The sequence below is a fragment of the Spinacia oleracea genome, chromosome 4 (genome assembly GCF_020520425.1).
Source record: "Spinacia oleracea cultivar Varoflay chromosome 4, BTI_SOV_V1, whole genome shotgun sequence".
In the NCBI taxonomy this organism is placed as follows: domain Eukaryota; kingdom Viridiplantae; phylum Streptophyta; class Magnoliopsida; order Caryophyllales; family Amaranthaceae; genus Spinacia; species Spinacia oleracea.
Window position 1 is genome coordinate 134327325 of NC_079490.1, and position 16276 is coordinate 134343600.

The 16276-nt window shown below is 35.8% G+C and overlaps 2 protein-coding genes across 8 annotated transcripts; both read left to right on the forward strand.

The window, feature by feature from the left end:
- The first annotated feature begins 942 nt into the window (after positions 1 to 942).
- On the forward strand, positions 943 to 10966 carry LOC110797480 (phosphatidylinositol 3,4,5-trisphosphate 3-phosphatase and protein-tyrosine-phosphatase PTEN2A). 3 transcript variants are annotated; one of them, XM_022002589.2, is made up of 13 exons: positions 943 to 1102; positions 1776 to 2249; positions 4026 to 4127; positions 4222 to 4278; positions 6108 to 6173; positions 6925 to 7101; positions 7228 to 7314; positions 7403 to 7467; positions 7567 to 7643; positions 9444 to 9490; positions 9597 to 9727; positions 9820 to 9889; positions 10057 to 10966. In XM_022002589.2, exons 2-13 carry the CDS (start codon positions 1809 to 1811, stop codon positions 10651 to 10653), a joined length of 1917 nt encoding a protein of 638 aa, XP_021858281.2. In that variant the 5' UTR covers positions 943 to 1102; positions 1776 to 1808; the 3' UTR covers positions 10654 to 10966. The 3 variants fall into 3 exon arrangements, with proteins under 3 accessions (XP_021858281.2, XP_021858278.2, XP_021858279.2); XM_022002586.2 differs by having other exon boundaries at positions 946 to 1102; positions 1745 to 2249; XM_022002587.2 differs by having other exon boundaries at positions 947 to 1102; positions 1748 to 2249.
- Positions 10967 to 11711: 745 nt separating this feature from the next.
- LOC110797482 (extensin) lies at positions 11712 to 15506 on the forward strand. 5 transcript variants are annotated; one of them, XR_008933045.1, is made up of 8 exons: positions 11712 to 11903; positions 12065 to 12169; positions 12304 to 12430; positions 12552 to 12623; positions 14205 to 14250; positions 14356 to 14674; positions 14768 to 14864; positions 15096 to 15506. XR_008933045.1 is itself a non-coding variant. In XM_022002593.2 (7 exons), the coding sequence occupies exons 1-7, from the start codon at positions 11861 to 11863 to the stop codon at positions 14803 to 14805; spliced, it is 750 nt and encodes a 249-aa protein (XP_021858285.1). In that variant the 5' UTR covers positions 11713 to 11860; the 3' UTR covers positions 14806 to 15074. The 5 variants fall into 5 exon arrangements, 1 of the variants encoding a protein (XP_021858285.1); XR_008933047.1 differs by having other exon boundaries at positions 15102 to 15506; XR_008933044.1 differs by having other exon boundaries at positions 14768 to 14863; positions 15089 to 15506.
- The last annotated feature ends 770 nt before the right edge of the window (positions 15507 to 16276 follow it).

Here is a 16276-nt window from a genome sequence, read left to right on the forward strand (position 1 = left end):
AGATTTATTCCGCTAACTGTACAAAACTAGTGTTTTTGAATTGTACTCTATCCCACTGATCTTGAGTTCGATCCTCAACCCAATCAAAATTGATTTCTGTTTGAAAAATAAATAAATTAAATTCCCCCCTATTTGCTACAAAAAGTTTTCAAAAAAGTACTTTGTATTAACTTTAATACGGAGTATTAACCTAACATTTTCTTTAGTTGCTCTCACTTCTTTTTATATAAAACTCCCCTCAATTTGTGATACAAAAACTCAAAATAAGTGAATAACTTTGATTATAAACTCAATTTTTTGGAAATCTTTATATGCATCTCCAACTTAATCGTATTGCATCTTTTGAATTATTTCACACTTGTATATCAGTACATTCATACGCTATCGATTACCATTATGAATTTGGGTTACTTTTAGAATACATATATGTTTAAAATAAATGAGGACAAAGCTATCGCCTTTTGAAATAGTATATAATAGTGCCCCCACGAAGTATGAAATCACGAGTCCGCCACTGAGCATATGGGTTCATAGGAAGTTGTAATTGTTAGAGGTGAAGAATTCCCAAGCTAAACCTTGGATCTCTAGAAGACACATACCTGAATTTGAAGTGGTTAGGCAAAAAATAGTTTCATTTCTTTTCCACCAGATTTTCAGTTGCATTAGCCATTAGGTTTCATTCACGTAGTTTGACAAATCTATTTGCTTGTAATTAGACCCTATTTATCTAATTTTGGAGATTCATCTATGTCGATGTCATAATTCATCTATGTCGATGTCATAATTCATAACTATCGCCAAAAGGGAAAGATACAGTACATCGCAGGCAACACAACTCCCCAAACAGTCAACGCATCACAGCCGTAGCTATTTCTCACCCCTAGTTCTAGCAAAGATCAACATTCATTCAACGGATCAGAAATGCCCGACACACAAAGCACGTGACCTTTTCCACCATCAACTCATTTCTTTCATTCATCAGCTCCTCATCATCCAAAAATCGAACATTCTTTCTCTCTCCTCTCGCTTTCTCTCTCCTAAAAAAACCTCACTACTCCAATAATCATCATCCTCATCTTTGAATCACCTCCATTTCCCTAAGGTATTTATCTGTTGTTCATCAATCGATCCGGAAATTTAATCAATGATTCTAAATTGAGTATTTCTAGGATTTTTTTGGTTGCAATTCCTCTATTTTTTCTGTTGTTTCGGCAATTTTCGTTTGTATTTGATTTTCATGCATCCGAATTGAAGAATTCTGATTCATTATTTTATGTTATTATTGTTCTGGTAATTTGAGAAACTGTTTATTTATTGTGAACTTAATATGAGCTTATTGTGAGCTTATTTTTGAATTGATGATTAGGTTTTGTTAATTGTTTCCATAGAAGTTGGCATTGTTTGGTTTTTTATAGGTTTTAATTATTTTTTGAATCGTTGCTTTAATCTTTTTGAAATGATGGAATGTAATTCGTATAAGATACAAATTTGTTGAGATTGGGTGATTGGATTGGAGTATTAATTATAGAAAGCCTAAAGTTTGTCTTCCCATAATGTATAATGTGGGTGGTTCTGGGTGCAAAATGTTTTTTATACTTGTTATAGTAATGGGGTTTAATTAGTTCTATTGGTAATTTACTTAATTTAGCAGTGTGTAAAGGTTAGATGAATACACTACTGACTGGCTGGTTGCTGACTATTTGATCACTATCTCAAAGCTAGGGTTTGTATTTTCTTATTTTAGCAGGGTTTTTACTCTCTTGCATTCACTGCAGTGCTATTTGGTGTTGTTGGATGCTGAACTCAAAATGAGCAGTGGTGAAGTGGATGTTGGGTCTGTGGATTCATCAACTGCATCTCCGGCCGTAGCTTCGGTGGTACAGCCTACTCCTCCTGCGGATGTCAGGATTGATAATGCAGCACATGATGATGCGTCGTCCAAGCAATCCATCTCCGGCATAGCATCATGGGCGAGGAGCTTGAAAATTCCACAGCCGTTGGCAGGAGGACAAGTTGACTCGCCAGTTGAGAACTCTCCAAAGTCTGCCTTTTCCCGGTTTACCAGCGGAATAACATCTCGTTTATCTCCGAAAGAGCCGGCTGTAGAAGAAGTCACTGATACAGAAGCTTCTCAGTCGAATTTTATTGGAACCTTCACCAAAGGATTGGTTGACACATCGAAAAATGCTGTAAGAGCTGTGTCTGTCAAAGCTCGGCACGTTGTTTCTCAAAACAAACGAAGATATCAGGTGACGTTGAGTTTTTTAGTTATCTCATTGCACTGCCTCCATCAGTAAGTTTCTCTGGAATTAGAATACTAGGGTAAATAAATAGTAAACTTTCTTGTGATCCTCGCTTTTGCTTACTTGATCAATGTCTTGTGGCAGCACATAAAAGATGTGACAATTATTGACTTGTTGGATAAACTAATGATGGAATTGGTTAGGCAAACATTCAATTTCTCCGTAGCTTTTTTTCTTCATGCAGATCCTATGATGGGGTATACATGCACCTGTAATCTTGTAGATTCAGAATGCACATGCATGGATCCAATTCATATTCACCGTTATCACTCTAACGGTCTTCCTCCTAAGTTTTGAGTTGTTGAAAACTAAGGTTACTGTAGTCTTGCACTGTTGCTTGCTTTGTTTGATGGGTGAAAGTGAGAAGCCGGTACTTCTTTCTAAACTTGAGCATTTTCCATTTATGTAATTAAGGGATCTCTGTGGGTAGCTTAGATTTCGCATTCATTTCGGCTGTGTAGTGAATCTTTCTTCAACAGGATCCTATGACTGGTTTTGATATACTATCTGCTAACTTAGAGAAAAATGTATGATTGATTTTTCATCTTATAAATATTGTAGGTGTATCTTAACTTAACCTTGATATATTTTTCAGCTAACATAGCAAACTTGAGGATTTTTCATCTTATAAACAAAGGAGGTGTAGGTGTAGGTGCAAACTTAGCAAACTTGATCCCAAGAATTATCTGTATATGAAGGATTGAACTGACAGTAAATCAGTAATTGAGGATGAGGTCCATAGTACCCATTGCTTCCTTTAGAGGTGTAGTTCCCGGATAAATCCTCTCCGTTTTTAGGTCTTGTAGATTGAGGGACACTAGAAAGGCATGCATTGAAGTTTTCACAAACATCTTTTGGTACAGATTTTACCAAATTATTTCTTCTAGGTCACTAGTCTTGTACGTGATTTTAGCACTAGGTATTCTGAAGCAACATGTCTTGCACCTTCAGGAATATTGGCGATCATCGTCATATCTCTGCCAAATTACCTTGGCTTGGCTCTGTGTTGGCAGAATTTCAGGGAATTTGAATTCATACGCCCAATCAAATGAAACTTTCTCTTTGGTGTATGGTCTGTCAAGAGTAGCTTAAACCAAAGGAAGTTAATACCTAGCTAGGAGATGCCAAGGGGTGGTTCTGCATTAGCCATTTTAGTTGTTTACTTGAAAACCTATGGATTGTATTAGCTGGGAACTAATGTAGTAATTTACCAGTGTCACCTTTGATTATCGTCATTTATGATGCTTAGTCTGTCTTTATGAGTAGCCAATATTTTTGTTCTAAGCAGTTACCTACATATGAGATGCTGAGGTATATTGTGATTTTGCGGCAGTAAAATGCAAAAACAGAATCTGTGTAGAGTTTTAGATGTCTATTTGAGATACAGGTTTTGCTTAGCAAGTTAGCATGGCTACTGGTTGCAGTTACTTTCTCTGAAATATGGGAATAAATTTAAGTAATTCTTTTAAACAATCATTGACATATCTTTCTAGTCCGTCGTAGTTCAGAGATGACTTTTTCCAATAGTGATTCTTTTACTGATGGCGAAGTTGGATGAAGAATAATAAGCAGTTATAGCTCCAATAATAATATTTGCAGTTTTTTCTGTGCGTCTGGTGGGAGGTGCTCTACAAGTTCTTTCGCTTTCCTCTAATCTGGTGATTGATGTATGATTGCTTATATGTGATTCTTTTTTGTGATTATGTTAGCCTCGTTTTGCAGGAAGATGGATATGATCTGGACATGACTTATATCACTGAGAACATTATCGCTATGGGATTCCCAGCTGGTGATATGAGTTCAGGCTTTTTTGGTTATGTAGAGGTAATTGTTTTACGTTCACAGTTAATAAACCTCTTTTCTGTGCGGTCACCCTTTTTTTTTCCTCCTTACTAATGAATTGAATAACATGATGCAGGGTTTGTACCGTAATCATATGGAAGAAGTGATTAGCTTCTTAGAAAGCCATCATAAGGTAATTGGATAAAAAATTTCACATTTAGGTTTGAAGTGCATCTTAAATGGCTGTGATCTATTTCTTTAATAAACATGGTACCCTGTATGCCCTTCGCACTGAGGCAGTGTTATGTGGTTTTATTAGGCCTCTCTTTTATCTTGCTGCTGATATTTTCACTTCTGCATTTGGAATGTGGAATGCACTTGTCTAATCTACAATTCATGCAATAATATCAAATGTGCTGGAAAAATATATTTTGTATCACTACAGTTCATTACTATGATCTAGGGAGGTCTACAGGGCTGCATGATCCTGTAAACCCATAAGGCATAACAATTATCCGAACTGCGTGCGTTAGAAGAATTATACGGATCAAATTTTTGGGATTGGCGTTACCCAAATTCTAAAATAAAATGTTCGTACAATGTGTTAGTTTGTCTAATTTATTCTTTTTGACTTAACTACTCCCTCCGTATTTAAATAGGAGATACACTTGGCCCGACACGTGTATTAAGGAAGAATAGTTGAATGAAATAAAATAATAAAGCAAGTGAGGTTGAGGTAAATATTTTAATCAAGTAAAATAAGTGGGGATCATTAAATTTTGGAGGGGTGTGTGGTAGGGGGTTTATGAAATTAATTGTTTAATGTGGTAGTGGGGTTGGAGTATTATTTAATTAGATGGTGGGGTTGAAAAGTTACTTAAAAATGGCAAGGTATCTCCTATTCAAATCCGGCCCGGAAATGGTAAGTGCGTCTCCTATTTAAATACGGAGGGAGTAGTTGTTCAGCGCTTGTTTGATTTACTAGAAATACTCGAATACACAAGAACGTCAACAAGTAGCAGTTCTTGGTACATTACTATGTACATTCGTACAAAGCTCTGGAGCTGTTTGGTTGACAAAAGTACAGGAACTCCAATTCTATGAGAAGTTCTGCTCCCCAAAAAACGGAAGAAATATCTTACCTTATTTCCCTTGGGTAAAGGGAACTTTGGAACTTCCCACAACAGAATAGTTGTTTGATATTTTCCACTTCTCGTGTTCGGCTATTATTATGTTAAACCAACCAACAAAGAGATTTGACATGGCTTTCTTTTTGTTGGGTAAGGAGGTAGGCTTTTAGTCTGACTAATGAAACTTAGTGTGGCCCTTTTGAGTACAGTTTTTCGGTCCACACTTTTAACATCATATTGGGTTTTGGGTACTTTAATCTTGATATAAGATATTGGATTACATGACCTATTCCCGCCGTAGAACATAGGCTTTGTCGTCAGCATTACATACTTGCCACCTCTGGTTAGTCTGATGTGTTCTTTTCTACTATCAATTTATCTCTGTTTGTTTGTGTCCTTAGTTGGAGATCACCTACATTGTCCAGAATCCACGTGGTAAAGTGAAAGCCTCGTTCTTTTGGAGGTTTTGGCTATATTTTATTGCATCACCATCATGGTGAATTTTACTCCCAAGTCACGGAAAGAAATCTGTTTGATGGTGGTTTTCCCCCATTTATTTCTCCGGTTTGACCATTATTAAAATAATTGTAGGTTCTTGGAACACACATCATTGTCCTTTTCTTCTTCTTATTGTTACTATTTTCATTTGGGTTTTTGTCCCCCTAAATCCTAATGTATTCTAAACTTATATGGAACCATGGTCAACTGGTCATCATAGTGCTTAGCATGTAAAACACCAGGGGGTTAGGTTTATGGCAGACAAGCTACTAAGGTGCACAATGTAAAGTTGAAGATTTTAAATTTGTCATTATGTATCTGTGAAACCCTGAATCCTATTCATGTTTTGTTTTTTATAATCTTACTGATGTTAGATCTACCTTTTACTTTGCAGGGAAAGTACAAGGTTTACAATCTTTGTTCTGAGAGATTGTATGATGCCTCACTTTTTGAAGGAAAGGTATGCTGTTAATCTGTTATAAGCCTGGTTGAGTTTACACTCCTTGTTTGTCACCCATTCTTTACTCTTAAGAATACTTTTTTCATATATAAAATGCATCTCTTTGCTTAACTGCTTACGGTAATAGCTTTGTACTTTGGACCGACTTAGATCATGGCCAATGGTTTTTGATGACTTTTCTTGAGCTATATTTCTTTGCTTTAAATTTCTGTGTTAATTACGTCTATATATTGTGTGCTTGCAAGCCTAAAAGGCTCGTTACGTTAATTGGAATAATGAAAAATCATACTTGTATCACTTTTTAGTTGAAATTTTAGGAGGGCTTTATTTCAATATATTCCATCCATATCCCAATTCCATTCATTTAATATCCCTGTGGCACGCCGTGGGCGTGCGCGTGTGTGTTGTCACTGCATTGGAAGTTTCATGCCCAACTGAAGATTACTTCGTATATGATTAGCAGCAGCCTATGAGCCTATTTGGGCTCATCCTTTTTTCCTGTTTCCTCTTTTGGTTTAAAAGTTCCAGACTAATATACTAGAAATTATAGTTTAACATTCTGATTTTGACTCACTTTCGCCTCAAAAAGTTGTCTGTTTAAACAGAAATTGCAAGTACATTTCCCTTTAACACAATCGCTTTTTGTTGTTGCATAAAGTTTAAGAACGTTTGTTGTTGCTGACATAGTGACGTGAACGTCTACCGTGCATATTCTCACTTTCCTGAACACAACGGATTTTGTTTTGGATAGGTTGCTAGCTGTCCATTTGATGATCACAATTGCCCACCAATCCAACTTGTTAAATCATTTTGTCATAGTGCTTACTCATGGCTGAAGGAGGACATTGAGAATGTTGTGGTTGTGCATTGTAAAGCGGGAATGGCTCGGACTGGTTTAATGATTTCTAGTCTTCTTTTGTTCTTGAAGGTGAGACTTGATGAACTTTTGGGACTCATTTTGAGGGTCTGAAGAGTTCTGTTACATTTGCAAATTTTCCGTACTTCTGTTTTTAGTTTTAGATTACAAGACTAACTGATCTCTTTGCAACCTCAGTTCTTCCCAACTGCTGAGGAGTCGATTGATTACTATAATCAGAAAAGATGTGTTGATGGAAAGGCTCTTGTTCTGCCAAGTCAGATTGTCAGTCCTTTTGCTATCGACTTATGTTCCTCTTCCCGATCTATATTTTATTGCAACAATATTTAATATAATCCCCCTTTTTTAACAGAGGTATGTCAAGTATTTTGAACGAACATTAACATACCTCAATGGGGAGATTCAGCCCGGACGTTGGTATGGCACTGTGCATGTGGTGTTTGACGATCATTTACTTTCTTAAATAGACCGTGCTTTATTGCTTATTGCTCAGTTTGGCATTTATCTTACTTCCAGGTGCATGCTTAGGGGGTTTCGACTTCACAGGTGTCCTTATTGGATCAGACCCCATGTAACCGTCTCAGATCACAATGGTATGGTGTGCGTACTTGTTATATTGAATAACTAGATTTTAGCCCGTGCGATTCACAGATTCTATTAAATTGTTAAGTCATCATAAAAATCCTATGTATACCAACTGCTATATTTTATATATTAGATTAGATTAGTGTTTGATTTTGGATTGAATTTCATTTTAGATTTATTTTTTAATTATTAAAGGGTTTGATTTTGGATGGAGATTCTATTAAATTGCGTTAAAATAAAACTTCTATTACAACTGCTATATTTTGTATATTAAATTAGATTAGTGTTTGATTTTAATTGAATTTTATTTTAGATTTATTTTTTAATTATTAGAGTGTTTTATTTTTGATGGAGTTGTATATATAAGTAATTAGTTAATTAAAATATCTTCGTGTCACCTAATTAAATAAATTAGAAATCTTATTTTTCATTGGCCGAAACCATTAGATTTCCTACTTGGCGCTCTAATAATTCAGCAAATATGTCTCTTTTATATATATTAGATTAGATTATGCTTTGAATGTTTGAAAATTTGCGACATGACCTGCATATGTACAAGTCCTCTTTCTACCTTTATTGAGCAAGATATGAGCTTTCTTGGGATTGAGGAAAATATGGTGTTGGATAGGACAGAGTGGAGGGAGAGAATATATATTGATGACTTCATTTGACTTATAGAGCTTTCATGTTTCTGTTTCTTTCTATTTTATAATTAATTTTTAATTTTATTTTTAAAATTCTTTTAATTTTTTTAATTTTTAAATGCTATTTTGAAATGTACTTATTTTACTTATTCATTTATTTTAAACTTACTTATTTTTTATTATCTCTTCAATATTTCTTCTATAATATATATACATTTTTCTCTTATCTTACTTTCATTAATTCCACCTTTTCTCCCTTGTTTTTTTCTTTTAACTTCCTGCTCCTTTCTGATTTGATTGGTGACAATGACGATCTCCTACGACGATTCATGTTAGCCGACCCCAAATCATTTTGGGACTAAGGCTTTGTTGTTGTTGTTGTTGTTGTTGTTGTTGTTGTTGTAACGTTAATGGACATCTGGTGATAAAACTACTAACGAAAAACATCGTCGTTGTATTTCTTCTTTTGGTGCAATTGATATGATGTGCAGCAAGTGCCAAGTTGGGATTTGAATGATATTTCAAGTGATCTCTTAAATTTCTGTAAACACCCTTATGAGTTATTAGGCATTAAATTATTTTTTCTGAACTTATTTTGTTTGTAAAAAAAACTTATTTTTGTCTTCAATTGTCTGGAAAACTTACTTTTTCTGAACCTAGTGAATTTGTCTGAAGCATGAACTTTTTTTCTTCTTAAATAAGTCAAAATAAGTTGAACGAACTATCCCTTTGTCTTAATAATTGCTTAGGGTATATGTTACTTGCTGGACCTTCCCTGTCCCAACCAATGGCGAGAGCGATGTTGGTTTTGGTTTTGGTTATGGTTATTTGTGTTGTAATTCTCCAATAGACAGCTCTAGGTTATTTGGATCTTTCGGTAGAGTTTATAAAATTGAAGATAGGAGTTACCTTGTTGCAACAAATAATGAGAATTGTGGAGATCTATCTGAGGTTGCCTTGTTACATTATGAAGTACTGTTTTTTGTTATAAGAAATATTTTGTCATTTCTCCTACCTGGTGTTACCATGGTTTGCATAACACTCTGAATGTTTGTAACTTGCCCTCTTGGTGAATGTTGAGTGATCCTTATTCTGTGTCCCCTTTCTTCCTTGATATTTACCCTAATTGATTATTTGACAATTGCTCTACTTTGCTGGGGGCAGGTGTCCTGTTCTCTACAAAGAAACATCGAAGAACGAAGGATCTGTCGGTGGGTTGCTTCATATCTTTAAGAATTGATGCTGATACGTGTCCATGTCACATTTTAGTTCGGATCTGAATTGGTATTTTGTATAATTATGATGTTTCTTTTGCAGACGGAGGATTTTTGGTTTACTGCACCAAAGAAAGGAATTATGGTTTTTGCTTTGCCAGGAGAGCCTGGACTGACAGAATTATCTGGTGACTTTAAAGTCCATTTTCATGATCGCCAGGGAGATTTCTATTTGTATGGAACCTTACCTATGTCAGAAACACCTGTTTTATTTGTACTGTATCACAATTGTTGTTTATACTTAACGTGTGTCTGACGTCTTGCAGTTGGTTAAACACGACAATGGTAGAAAATAGAAAGATCTTAAATACCGGTGATATGGATGGATTTGACAAGGTAAGCACTACTAGTTTTAAAATGTACTGAGCTCACTTCCGAAGAACCTGAGTTGTCCTTTTTTTTTTTCTGCGATTCGCCTGGATTGCTTAATTGATGAAATTGTTTTTTTGTTTTTTTTTCGAACTTGCTGATTGAATTTTTATGTAATTTTTGGGCTTGTACAGAGGAAGCTGCCTTCCCCTGGTTTCCAAGTTGAGATTGTTCTTGTTGACTATGATGGGACTCCTCCATCTCCAACACCTCAGCCTGAAACTGTAGTTCAGAAGCCCGATGAGAAGCCCGGTATCCCTTCTGAAACAGTAAATGAGGTATCCTCTGCTTCAGAAGCTGTCAAAGAGTCTCAAAGTCAAGCCCAAAGTGAAGAGCAAGACAAAGATGATGTGTTTTCAGACGATGAGGCCGATGATGGAACAGGTTCTTCCAGGAATAGAAAGACTGAAGAAGCAGCTTCATCAGTAGAAGCCAAAAAATCAACCGCCCCTCACTCTGAAACAAAAAAGGGTTCAGATGAGAAAGTGGATGGTTTGACCCGTGAAGTTGAAAAAGTATCGGTTAGTAAAGGAGGGTCAACAGAGGGCCAGTCAGTAAACGGGTCTAAAACCCAGGCAGCTATTGGAGCTGGAGCTGGAGCTGGAGCTGGAGCTGGAGCTGGAGCTGGAGCTGGAGCTTCCAACTCTGAAGGGGTTAGTGATTTCAAGGCAATGGCAGCTGATGCTTCTGTATTTTCCTTTGGTGATGATGAAGATGATGAAAGCGACTGAGAATGGTGTCATGTTACTACATTGCTTTAATTTCAGCAATCTGTACATAAAAGAATTCATACAATAGCAAAAACACTTGTTGGTTTAAGGATGATCCTGCCCTATTCATTTTATGTTCATGTTACATTGGAATGTCATTTCTTTTTGTGACTTACCCGTTGTGAATTGTGGATAAAGGATTAAAGGTTAGCGGTGTAGTTTATACTTTTTTTTTTTTTGTGTGAATGCGCGCTTGTAATCTGTGGCTTGTCTATTGATGATTTTTCTTTAGGAACAAATCAAACCATTATATGTATCAATATTTTTAAGGACTCGTCTTTCTTTCTTCTTTTTTCCTTTGAAAGATGTTTTCACATAAAATTACTTTATTATTTATAACTGTGAAATTGGAATATGCAGTAATTACTAGAAGTCTAGAACAATTTCTTTGCAATCTAAGAAAATCAAAAACCCTTCTGACCCTCAGCTGATACAATCTCATCCCATGGCTTTTACATAATTTCCTTTAACTTCTTTTTATTAGTCAAACTAGTTACATATTTCCCCTGGCTCTTTTTTTTAATCCTATTTGACTTTTTTGTCCCTTAAATAAAAGGATTTTAATAGAAAGAATAAAAAAAAAAGCGGTTTAAAAAGGTCATTTTAAGACTAAAACTTTGGGAATTAGGGAGGGATTAGAAGTTGTAGAACTTTATGTAATCTTAGAGATATCTATCGTACACATACATTCAGTGTTAATCAGTGGGGCAAAACATCATTGGTATCACATTAGTGAGTTGTAGAAGAAATAGTGTGTTTAAGTGTTGATTTCTATTTGATTAGGAATGGCTCAAGCACGTATATTTTTTGTGTCCTTTATGTCAAAATTTTCAACCTTTTCACGAGTCCTTTTGTATTCAATCGCAACGCGTGGCTAAATTACATTAATTTATTTTGGATGGTGCTTTTTTCGTGTCATACTAAGTGGCTCGACCATTGCCAAGGTCCCTTCTTAGTTGTACCCTTGTGGGTTGACGAATCACTTGCACGCAGTAAAATTGACCCGTAACCGATTATACTTAATCCAAGGGACTTTCGAAGAAATCTCAGTGAGCTAATTGCCAATGTAAGAGTAGTTTCTTGTAAAAATACGAACAAAAACCTCGTACACCAACAGGCAATAGCGAGTCAACCTAAATTCACAAAACAAAGCCCTTTCTGCATTCCCATGTCGATTGCTGGCGTCCAAGGTCAACTTCTGGAAGTTACAGGTCAATAATCAACTTTTTTTTATCAAAAAAGTTTCACTGTATCTCTCTTTCTTTATTCTTTATTGGGGGGTTTTGTGATCAAAATTAAATTTATTTCTGGATTGCTTGTTCGTCAAAAAGTTGGTGAATTTGATTAATTATTTGATTATTATTGTTTGCAGTTGTTGGATGTAACAAATTGAAAGATACAGAATGGATCTCAAGACAAGATCCTTATGTTTGTCTTGAATATGCTAACAACAAGTTTCGAACCCGCACCTGCACCGGTAATTTTCTCTCTCTTTTTGCTTAATTTATGATCTGGGTTCTTCTGTATATTGAATTTCATTCATGGGTTGTTTGATTAATATGGAAAAATTTCAGTTTGTTCTGATGTGGATTGATTTACTTCACTGTATAGATGGAGGGAAAAATCCAGTTTTTCAGGAGAAGTTTATTTTCACCCTAATTGAAGGTCTTAGAGAGATCAATGTTGTTGTATGGAATAGCAATACTCTCACCTTTGATGATTACATAGGCAGCGGAAAGTAAGATTCTGAATTTATAGCCAATTTCGAGTTTTTCAAAGTTTTGGGCTGAGATCATAACATTGAGCTTTTTAGGTTAACCCCTAATTTTTTTTTTTTTTTTTTTGTTTGTTGTGTTTAGAATACAACTTAATGATGTTCTTTCTCGTGGATATGATGATAGAGCCTGGTCTCTTCAGACTAAAACTGGACGGTATGTCTATGATGTCTCTCAATCTTATTTTCGTAATCATGCCAAGTTTAATCTTTGGTTAATGTTATTCTGCCTTGTGAAGCATGTTGGTTGATGCCATTCGTATTTAGTTGTGTATATTGTTTTGATGGTAATTGATGTGGTTATATAATGGAGGGGCGCGATCATAAGGTTAAGCTTAATTGTGATGTTTTGTTTGCTGCGAATGAGTAGGGATTAGCAGCAATGTTTTTTTCTTAGGTCTATTGGAAACTGCCTTGAGTAGTAGGTAGAGGATGCGTACATTTGGACCTTTTTGAGCCTTGCCTTAGCAGGATCAATGATGGTTTCTGTTGTTGGATAAAGGGATTAAGGTTAACAAGCTGACATGTATGTGCATGAATATATACAGTACATAATTTCACTAGGTAATAAGCTGCAGAAAAGAATTTGTAGCTAATATGGAATTAATAATATACGGAGTATAGTTGAACCATATGGGGTTAAAGATAAGTTGCATATGCTGGAAAACCGAGTAAATAATTGAAAGTTGATCATCTGTCTTGATGCTTGTTCAGAAGGTGTCGGATTGACACTTTAAAGTCATTAAAAGAAGCGAATGGAAGATCAGCAAGCACTGAGGGGATGATAAGGGACATGTAATGCAAAACGGAGGAAAATAAAGTCAAAGTAAAGCAGCCTAGAAACAACACAAAGGTGAATCAGTATTTAGACGAGGAGGTTCTGTAGAATGTTTGCTTGAGCTGTAGTGTATAGATAATAGTACTCCTTGTATTTTTCACAATTATCTGTGTTATGTTGGTTTTATTGTGGTTAGTTTCTAATGAATACTTAAAAGGTACATGGGAGAGACTAAATACTTGAGTGCTTTTTATCAAAATGTCATTGGTCGGTGGTGGTTAACATCGGCCTTTTTTGTACAGATGATTGTGAAGGTTTACAGGCTACTTTGTGTGTTTGCTGTTACCATATAGTCATGTACAGGACATTCATATGTAGGTTTCCTTGCAAGTTTACGAATTTAAGTTAGGATTTAGGATGTGATTTAGACCTTCATATTTTAAGTTATTGCATGAGTGTATCTGAGGATGATGTTGGTTCTGATTTTGTGTTGCCTAAAAGATTTGAGTTGTGATGCTTGTGATTGTAGATGCGATCATGTTGTATGGTGTTAGTTTCTTCTCTAAACATCAGTAAGTTACTAAGTTGTAAAACTAGTTTAGGTAACAAACATGACACTGGCATGATATCTCTTTGTCGCAACTTGCAACGTTAGCATCCCCACGTCCCTCTATATACTACAGATGGAATTTGAACTTAGTGTAAGTATATCATTAATGAGAGAACTACCTCTAATCATATTATGTTTTGCAGCAAGTTCTCTGCTCCACTAGCGAAAGCTTGTTAGTAAACTCTGCATGTGTTGTATATTACTATTGTGTCATGAAACCTTTCACGGGAACAGTAAAGCGTAGGAGTTTACTTATCTGAAGTTCATTAACAAAGATGTGGCTGATTGCTTATGTTATCAATTATTTTCTGAAAATGGACTTGTCAACTTAACAGTTTGTCTTATTGCAGACATGCTGGAGAAGTTAAACTGATTATGCATTTTGCCAAAACCAATGTGAGTTCATATTCAGTGTTTATCTCTAATAATCTAATTAGGTCCCTGTATTATCAGTCCTCGGGTAATGAACAATAGTGAATGCGTAATCTTGCTTCATTGCAGAAGCCATATACAAACAGTGCTCCACCTTATGCTGCATCACATCAATCTCCTCAAGTATCTATGTACTCGGCTCCTCCACCGGCTTCGGTGCCTTGTATGAATGCAACCCCCGCTTATCCACCACCTCCTACTGCCTATCATCCTCCACCAACACCCTGTCAACATCCACCTGCTGCATATCCGTCTACTTCACCTTATCCATACCCTCCTAACCCATCAGCATACCCGTCTTATCCGTATCCTCCACCCCCAGATCAGTCAACATATCCTCCTCCGCCATATCCACCACCTCATCATGCTCCATCATATCCTCATTCAGGTTTTATGCTTCCTTTTCTTTGGACTTTCTAGCTTATCTGTTAAGACTGTAAAGTCATTGTTGCTAACTGCGTGTATTATGTTCTTTGTTTAGGACATTACCCAGGAATGTACCCTCCACCACCATACTGAAGAAGCTATGGTGTATTGGTGTTGGATTCAGGAAAAGGCGCACCAACATGCTTCCAAGGGTAACCTCTTTCTTATGCGTAAACATTTTAAAATCAATGTACAACAGCTGGTGAAGGCTGCTTTGCTATTGAAATTAGTTACTGGTTAGTGTGTTGCTTGTTCATATTGTGGTTTGGACGGGTATAGTTTGATATTAATGTACTTATCTGATTATTAGAATTTTCAATTTTGCTTTCGTTGTTGGAAATTAATATATTATTATACATGAAGTACTTGTATTGTTGTGGCAGTGGCAGTGGCAGTGGCAGTGGCAGTGGCAGTGGCTGTGGCTGTGGCAGTGGCTGTGGCTGTGGCTGTGGCTGTGGCTGTGGCTGTGGCTGTGGCTGTGGCTGTGATATATTTTAGCTTAGAAAATGAAATATAACATCTAGCAGAGGAACTTTCACTTGTCATCAGTCATCAGTCATCAGTCATCAGTCATCAGTCATCAGTCATCAGTCATCATTCATCATCCTTTGTTTCTCGTCTTTGTTGCTTTCATTGATAAGCAATCTCCTATGGTTGCACTGCACTAGGTCCATAATTGATGGCAATATGTGAATAGACTCAGCTTGACTCTTAAAACATTGCTCTAATCAAGTTTTTGATGATATAAAATTCTTTGGAGACGTGATCACGAGTTTGTTCAACTCCAACTCCAACTCCACTAGTAATAATGGTTCTAAAATTGACGAAACTCTAAACCTTTCGAAATAAAAACACAAATTTGCATCAATTCTAATTTATCGCTATCAAACCAGCAAAATGATCCATATGAATTGCCTGGAGTTGGATCCACTATAACTGTACAGTAACTTTCATCAATTTCAATATCCGACCATCCCTTTAATCAAAAATGATTTTGTCATGAAAATTGTCCAAACAACTCAAGCCTTAAGCCTTACTTCTTATTTCTTACCACAACTTTGACCCATCTAGTCTACTTGAGAAATTAGTTTCAATCCTTTTATCATTGTAAACAAATACTCTTTTCATTCCTAAGAAATAACTACTCCGTAGTAGAACGCCACATTTGAAAGGGATGGCATCCTTACCAAGTGAGTTCGAACATCATTTTATCATACAACTAGATTAGGTCCCGTGCATGCACGGATAATTTAAAATTATGTGACTAATTTTTTATATTTCGTAATTTATTTGACTGAAATATTCCGCTCCTTAAAGTTACTGCATGATTAATAAACGTATTTATGTAATCATTTAATTCGGATGACTCAATTTTCGCCATACTACGTATACGTATTTTATATGCTTGATATGCTAATTTGACCAAAATACTTGATATACTAATATGTTGATTTTTATATGTTAAGTTATATACTAATATGTTGATTTTAATTTAGGTATATAATTTCTGTAATAGATAATTTCCATAACGTGCACCGTAGATTATGATTCTATATTTTTTTTC